This window comes from Oppia nitens, unplaced genomic scaffold, assembly GCF_028296485.1.
Source record: "Oppia nitens isolate AA-2021 unplaced genomic scaffold, nextdenovo-longstitch-racon4-pilon3 scaffold55_pilon_pilon_pilon, whole genome shotgun sequence".
In the NCBI taxonomy this organism is placed as follows: domain Eukaryota; kingdom Metazoa; phylum Arthropoda; class Arachnida; order Sarcoptiformes; family Oppiidae; genus Oppia; species Oppia nitens.
In genome coordinates this window covers 47,675-57,116 of record NW_026533238.1, presented here as the reverse complement: position 1 = coordinate 57,116, position 9,442 = coordinate 47,675, and the positions used below count along the sequence as shown (strand labels likewise).

The 9,442-nt window shown below is 21.9% G+C and overlaps 1 protein-coding gene across 1 annotated transcript; it reads left to right on the top strand.

The window, feature by feature from the left end:
- LOC128960802 (uncharacterized) lies at positions 1-941 on the top strand. The gene has a single exon (XM_054306938.1). The coding sequence runs from the start codon at positions 1-3 to the stop codon at positions 919-921; it is 921 nt and encodes a 306-aa protein (XP_054162913.1). The 3' UTR covers positions 922-941.
- Positions 942-9,442: the final 8,501 nt, after the last annotated feature.

Below are 9,442 nucleotides of genomic sequence, written 5' to 3'. Positions count from 1 at the left end.
ATGATTGTTATGTCTGTAATAAATTGTTTTGTGATAACTATAATAATAGACATCACATGCCTTTCATCCATTGTCTCTTCCAATGATAGCGCTGTCCATTCGCTTAGAGATAGCGGCCAACAGTCCTATGTTAGCGCTTCGTCGTCTAACAGCCACCCAATAGGCGGCGGCGGTATCGGCGGCGGTTCCGCCAACATCTATCCGCCGAGCGCTGCCCGTATGACCTCCGAGTCTGTGCCCGTGGAACAAGGTTCGTGCGTTAGCAAAACGGACTGCCATTCGGCCCATACCTATTGCGATAGCCGAACCCATCGGTGTCGATGCTCCGGCGACTATATACATGTTGTCAAATATGTGAACAATACGAGAACTAAACCTCTATCACTCGTCTGTCTTCAAGTGGCCAAACTTGATGACCGCTGCCACAGTCACGAACAGTGTGTGGTCGCCAATTCAATGTGCATATTTGCCGATCCCGTCGGTGTTGTCGGCTTTCGTAACGTTTCGTCAAACTATTGTAAATGTCGTGAAGGCTATCACGCGGAAGACAAAGAAGAAACATTTGTTACCAAAGATAACCAACGGATATCCGCCCGACGTATTTGCGGCGAATTTCTATCGATTGGCAACTCATGGATCGGCACATTTGCCATCATCTGTATTATGCTATTGATTATAATTATCGGCTGTTTTGTCGGTATTGTACGATTTCAGCGCTGGAAACAGCGACCGCTAGCTTCGACGGTAACCAGTTTGGCCGCTGACAATCGACACACACCGCATCTCATATCATCGTCGCCGCCGCCGATGGGCTCAGTCGAGGCTGAATTTCAAAACGATTTCATACAAGTCTTTCCGATGCATCACTTGGAACCGCTTCCGGACAAGAATACCTCAAACTATGAGTTTGTCATCAAATGAAATCATAATTAAAACAAACAAACAAAATGATAATTAAACCAAAAAAAAAATAAATAAATTAAATTCATTACTCGAAGTCATGAAACCATTTAAGACGAACCACTTCTTTCAAATGTCTTTCAAATTTCTAATTAATTGCTAATTAAAAGCTATTAAAAGAGCATTTAATAAAACTATTTTTGCCGAAAAATATATATATATAAATTAAGTTATACTAAATTAATAATAATAATAATAATATAAATTTTATTAAACCAAAAAAAACGAAAAGAAAAAATCCAACTATTTTTAGTGCTATTATTGTCTTTCACTTTAAAATTTTATTAAATTATTATTATTATTATTAGATATACCATACGATAACACCAACAACAATACAAAGACATTACCGCAACAAACAATTCCTTAAAGTGATTGGTCATTGATTTAATGAAATTTGTTTACAACAACCACTTATCCACTCACCCACTCACTCACTCACCCACTCAGTCAGTCAGTCAGTCAGTCTCTGAGCTTTTACTCTTGATCTCAAAGAGCTGTTGAATAACATATATATATATATATATATATTTGGGAACAATTATTGTGTGTTTGTCTGAATTGAATTGTGATTGTGATTGATCTCAATGGTATCTCATGGTATTACTATCCGAAAAAAATACAACATGTTTTTGTCTATCCATCTATCTATCTATCTCTGTGCTAAACAATGTGTTAATTATTTTCATTTGACTCTATTATCATCAATTGGATGTCCACATCATTGAATTGAAAATGAGATGTCCATACAATATATAATTTATATACAGTGTATATAATAGTCGTATATATATATATATATACAGTATATACCAGAATATTCTCTAACTGTAAAGAGTTCTGATATACTGTATATATATAAATGAAACAAAAATATCTTCAAAAGTCAGTGAAAAATTAGTTACAAATTGTTTATACAAATAATAAACTGGACATTAAATACTTGTTGTGAAAAAAACATGAGAAAAACATTAAGTAATAATAATAATAATAATAATCTATAAAAAACTATATACAGTATATTAATAATATATTGATACACAGTATAAAGTTATAAATAATAGACATTATTCACAATATATATATATTGTATTTGATTGTAAAATATATTTTTTCCGCATTTTCTTTTAACACAATTAATTGTAAATTATTTTTGTTTTGTTTTTTGTTGTTATTTAATATTATCTCTCCATTTAAAACATAATGTGATGTAAAATAATTTACAATAATGATAATAATAATACTGTAATATCCAATCCATTATATTTATATATATATATACAGTATATATGTTATAATACTGTATAAAACTCAAAGCAAAAGCTATCAACAGTTAATGAGAAAACAAAACAAAACAAAAAAATCTTAATAGATATCAGAAAAAACTTCTTCAATGTCTTAAAACAAAAAGGAAAAGCCTGTAATCGGATTCAACTACTGTTACAATACAATACAGTAATAATAATATTATTTATTTTTTAGTGATATTATTGTTTCAATCTTCAATAGTAAGTAAAAAATCAAAAGGTCACATACAATAAGACAGTATATATATATATATATATTGTATTTATATTATACATTCACACCGTTACTTAAGTCAGAAAGAAAGAAAGAGAGAGAGAGAGAGAGAGAGAGAGAGAGAGAGAGAGAGAGAGAGCACTTAGATATCAAATACAAACCTTTTTTTATAGATGCCTGTCCTCTATAATTGAACCTTCAATTTAGTATATAAATAAGTATAGTATATATATATATCGATAATATAGACCATTATTTCGAGTAACAAATTAATTAGATGTCTCATTATTATTATGCAATCCTCTTGTTTTTTTGAAACGAATTTTTGAAAAAATAGAAATATTTTTTTTTCTTTTATTTGTACCGATTTTTTTGTAGGTCTATTTACCGTAAATTTAATTCAATTTTATTTTTACTTTCTGGTTATGTATTACTTTAGTTTAGTCGACATTTTAAATGATTTTGTCATTCATTGTTTTTGGAGACTTTTATTTTCAATACTATATATACTAATACACAACTGTTTTATCGTTATTTTTCGTCTTTTTATTTTTTGGCTAATGATTACTAATACTCTATCTATTTGTTAAACTACTAATTGAATTTAAAATTCATTAATTTTTATCTAAAATTTTATTTCCTCTCTCTCTCTCTCTCTCTCTCTCTCTCTCTCTCTCTCTCTCTCTCTCTCTCTCTTTCTAATCATTAGTTTATTTAATTTAAAAAAGTCACTTTTTGTTTTGTTTCTTAAAAAAAATATTGAATACATTTAAAATATTTCTAATTAATGTGATTTAGTTGTTTTTATTTTGCTGAAAATAAATCTAACATATAATTGTATATACACACACACACACACACACACACACACACACATACAGACAAAATTAGCAAAAATACTTAAATTAAAAAATAATGTTAATGTTGTAAAAAAATCAAGAGTATATATATATAGATATATAATTTAAATCTATAATATATTATACATTTTGAATAGTTATTGTATTTTTAAATCATGCATACAGTATATGATTGTCTAACTATTATTTTTGAAACCTATTAATAGCCTAATACTGATACTGTGTGTGTGTGTGTGTGTGTGTGTGTGTGTGTGTGTGTGTGTGTGTGTGTGTGTGTGTGTGTGTGTGTGTGTATGAGTGTGTATGTGTTTTTTTATACACAACTAAAAATAAAATTAAATAAAATAAAAAATCAGATGCTAATGTAATAAAATGAAAATGTTAGTGAAATAAATAAAATTTAAATAATGAGATTTAAGTAAATTGCATGTAATATAAATACAGTATACTATATATATATTTGCGATTCATGTGATTAGATATAAATTATCTGTTTTACAGATTTTACTGTTTTTGTTTTGTTTATTTGTTTGTTTAGTTTAATACATATGATATCATCAAATTAAATGATTATTTTAATTGATTGTTTCAATTACAGGCACAACAATAATAATAATAATGATAACAAAAATACAGTATTATTTAATTCATTTGTATATTATGTTCATTTAAAAATCATTTATGAATATTTATTAAACAAAAAAACAAAAATAAATTAATTATTTGAATTAAATATTTATAACTACTATTGTAATATATTATATATTAGTAAATAAATTATATTAAAAAAAATAATCTATTTTATTTACTGCTAAATATAATATGATAAATATTAATATAAAATAGTAACAAAAATATTGTTTTTTCTTTTTTAAAAAAATATTTATCACTAATTGTTAAAGTATTTGGAAATTGTTTTAATTAGTATTTTTTGTTAATTAATGATAAAATTAATAATGAGTTAAAATTTTTCATGTAAATATTTTAAATTAACAAAATAAAGTAGAAATAATTATATTTAATTAATTAATATGACACATTAATATTTTAGCTTGTTTTTAATTTTTATTCAATGATCATGGTAATTTTTAAGTGTCCATATATTTAATATATATTATCATCCATGTATCAACATAACATACAGTAATATTAATACTATATAATATAAAGCCAATAATTAATATGCATAATTTTTGTTGTTATTTTATTATTAAAAATTCAAATATCATCCAGTACATAGTTTTTATATTGTTATTGTTATTATTATTTTTATTTTAATTGTATTGAGTTCAATAAAATTTTGATTCAACTAATTCTATATGTTATGTTATATTTCAATTTTACACAATTTTTTAATTAAAATTAATTTATGTCAACAATCTTTCATTATTATTATTATTATTATTATTATTATTATTATTATTATTATTATTATTATTATTATTATAGCAAAAATACAGTCATTAATTATACACTATATATATACAGTATTTTTATATAAATTATATAATAGTCATCTCAATTAAAATTTTTCCAGTTTATGGGTACATATGTTACAATATAATATATAATATATAATGTATATATATATATATAAATATATATAATATTTCTACTCAAAACCAACATATTTTAGCATAAATAACATTATTTTATTGTATTAAAATTAAATGCAATAATATTTATGTTGAAAATGAAAATTATTCAATAATTCAATTTTTATATACCAAAAAAAAATAAATTATAATTTAAAATAAGTTAATATAATCACAATTTTTTTTAAATACAGTATTTAAAATGTCATTGAGTTTTGAACCAATTGAAGACCAATTGGTTTAACTGTTGAATAGTAAAGTGAAAAACTTATCGACAATTGTTTTTTAATTCAACCGAAACACTGGACACTATCGATGGACACTATCGGGTTATCTATGATTAGGTCATTAAATTTAAATTGTTTTATTTTTTGTTTGTTTGTATATTTGTTTGTGTAGTTCAGTCTATAATATCACCAAACTATTTAAATGATAATATTATATATAAAAAAAATTTAATACCTGGTATATAATACAGTAGTTATTGATTGTTACTAATTGATTGAAAACAATAAATATTGCCAAACAAATAAAAAAAAATCTTTCTAATAAATATTTATAATTAAAAAAATATATACATTAAGTATATAAAGTTATATATAATTTATAAATAATTTTTACATCAATCCTACATTAATGAGAGAGAGAGAGAAAAAGTAAATTTACATAATTATTAATGCAAACATAAAAAAAAATTTCTAACTAATAAAAAATGTAATTCATTAAAAATAATTAATAACATTAACAATGTAAAGCTAATTTGATTATTTATTTTTTTAATAAAGCATATTATATTTCAAGTTTCATATTTATTTTATTATTATTATTTTTTTGGTTTATTGTTTCACAAACATTATATATATATATAGCTATTGTATCTAAATGTATAGATATTGTTTTTATCCCGGATACTATTTAGATAATGTAAATTAATGGATTTTTGTTAAAATAATAAAAAATAACCTAATTTTTATTAGCCATATGTAATAAATTCTATAATAATGGTTTGTAAATATTATATATATATATATATATATATTTATATATATATTTACTGTATATCTAATAGACATAATACAATAGTAATTAAATATATGATACAAATTGTTTTTTGTTTGCTTGTTATAGCAGTATAAAGAATTAGTTATAAATTATAACTTATAATTTAATGATAAAAATATATTGAATTAAAAGTAAATAAAATTGAAATAATTAATCTTTAATAATAATTAAATTGAATATTATTGTTATTATTTATTAAAACTAATTGAAAATTATAGAAAAATTAATCATTAATCTAAATATTTATTTATCGAATTTTATTACATTTTTTTGATCATATAATAAATAAATATTTAAAAAAATATATAATTAACTAATGTTTAATATATAATGTAAACAATATAATATCAAATATATATATAAATATATTTTTTATTAGATATTTGCTTACTTTAAGTTTCACCACAAGTTGAGAGCTTATATTTTCTCAAATAATAAAAAAAAATCAAATAAATAAACTGTTTTTTTCATCTCTCATATAATCCATTAGTATTGTATGATATGATAACTTATAAATAAAAATGAAATAATATATTATATAAAGCATTATTATAAATAATAATAGTAGTAATAGTAATAGTAGTAGTAGTAGTAGTAGTAGTGGCCCATAAAATTGATTACTAGAAAAATGCCAACAATTTGTGTGTATTTTATGTTTGTTTTGCTTTTCAAAAATTTTTTTTCTCTCTATCTCTATCTATCATTCATTCCGATGCAAACATAAAAAATACAATATATATATATATATATATACTGTATATTGAATTTTACAACAATTTTCCAGTAAATATCTAAACAAATATTTTATATAATATTATATATACTATGTGTCTGTATATATGTGTTTTTTACCTATTTTTCTCATAGTATGCGTGTTTATATCTAATAGCATTTAATGTAAGTTTTTATTATTATATATAAAGTATATATTTATATATATAATAATAGTATAAATCGGTTTAAATAGTATTTCAATGATAAATCGTATTACTAGTATATTATATATATATTTCAAACAATATAATAAACTCTATAACCTATTGATAGGCACATACTTATTGTTTGGTTTAAAAAAATAAACATTTGATAAGATTTATCCATAAAATTGATGATTTGAAATAACAAAAAAATAATTTATTTTCTACCAGGTAATTTTTGTTGTGTTGATGATGATGATGATAAATTTTTAACTGATCAAAATTTGATATTCATTTTAATAAATAATAAAAAAAATTTAAAAATAAATAAATTATATAATTCTCAAAACTTTAACCATTTTTATAAAAATGACTGTCAATATAATTGTCAACTTATTGCTAGTTTTCTGTTAATAAAATTGAAATTAATTGCTAGTATAGTATATACAGTATATATAAATTTATATATAATAAAAATTTTTGTATTAATAAAACATTTTTTTGATAAATATAAATATATTAATAAAAACATCAAAAAAATCAAACCGTCATATTTATAAAAATAAATATAATACACAACAAAACAGAAAAAATTTCAATTTGCTTTAAACAGCATTTAATAAATATGAGACAATAAAAACTTATTTAACTCAAACTGTTTTATATCAATATATATACCGTACTATATATATAATATATATACTGTATATTGAATAAGCTGTTGTATGTGTGATTTTTTTTATTACAACAATTTATTTTTATTTTATATATATATCTATATATATATATATATATATATATAAACAGTTGTCTTTCAAAAAATATGATAGTTTGATATATCATATGCCGTATACTGTATGCCATGTAATATAACGCACAGATTTGTATTGATTTTTTTATATTAAATCCCTCTCTCTCTCTCTCTCTCTCTCTCTCTCTCTCTCTCTCTCTCTCTCTCTCTCTCTCTCTATTTGAGTGAAACATTGCTGAATCAACTGTTTTTTTCTCTCTCAAACCATTTTTGATGCCAAACCACATATCAATAGCCCCGTGAATGACAAACTCATAAACACATATACAATGTCTATATGAAATACAGCCCAGTATTCAGTATTTTCTCATCTTATTTAATATCCAAACATAAACAGTTCTATTGTATCGTTGGTTAGGTTAGATATACAGTGAGTATAGTATATTGTATATATGATATACAGTATATTATAATATAAATCTAAAACTTATAGATTGGTGAATAATTTAAGGACTTTACAGATTTTGTATGCAATCTATAATACAAAATACTGTTAAAGTTATAATAAACTTAATATTATTATTGATATATCGTATATTCATATAAAAATATATCTGAATAAAACCACATATAAGTTTGCCTACCAAATAATAACTTAACTAAAATAATCTTTATAATATATGTTATATATAAAAATAATATACAGTATATAAACTTATATAAACTTATATATACTTATATACACACAATTCATGGTAAATGTAATTGGGATTGACATGACTGCCCAGATTTTTTTGACCACTTTTTCAATTACTAGTCGTTTATCAGACAGTTTTGTTAAATTTATTGGAAAAATATGATTTTTTTCAACAAAAAAAAATATAAAATTAAATAAAAACAATATTTCCTCTATTTTGGTTTGATATTTTTTGTCTTTGATTATTATGATAGCCAACAATAATAAAATATCAAAACTTATAATATAAAAAAAAATAAGTAATTTGTAAAATAAGTTATTTTTTCAGGAAAATAAAATAAAAATAAGATATATTTTTATCAATGTTAACTTTTATTAATTTTTAAAAAAAATAATTTATTAATTCAGTTTAATTTATACTATATAAAGTATTACATGAATAATTTAATCATTAATAAGCATTAAGTTTAATGTTTTTATGTTTTGACATAAATGTGTTTAGAGAGAGAGAGAGAGAGAGAGAGAGAGAGAGAGAGAGAGAGAGATTTTATATTAATTTGCTTTTATGATATATATTTATGATATTATACAGTATAATAATATAATATATAAGTAATATTATCATATTATCGATTTTATATTTATTATATATATATCCTATAAATATATATATATATATATATATAATTTATATAAAAATTGAGACTGATAAAATATTGTTTGCGACAATTTTGTCTAACATTTTCATTGTTTTAGCTCTATATTACTTACAAATAAACAAAAACAAACAAAAATTATGATCAAATATATGAAATAATATTAATAATAATAATAATAAAATTTATCAATTGTATTAATTTTGATTTTTGTTTAATAATAGTTAAGCAGAAGTATAAAAAATCAATAAATACGATATGATTTATTGTTGAACAATAAATATGTCTATAAAAAACATTTTATTGTCTATGTTATTGTGGTATTTGACATATAATAATGTGTTAACAATAATAATAAAATATATTATTATTATTATTATTATGAAATATATTTGTGTTCACTTATTGAATATGATTTTTTTC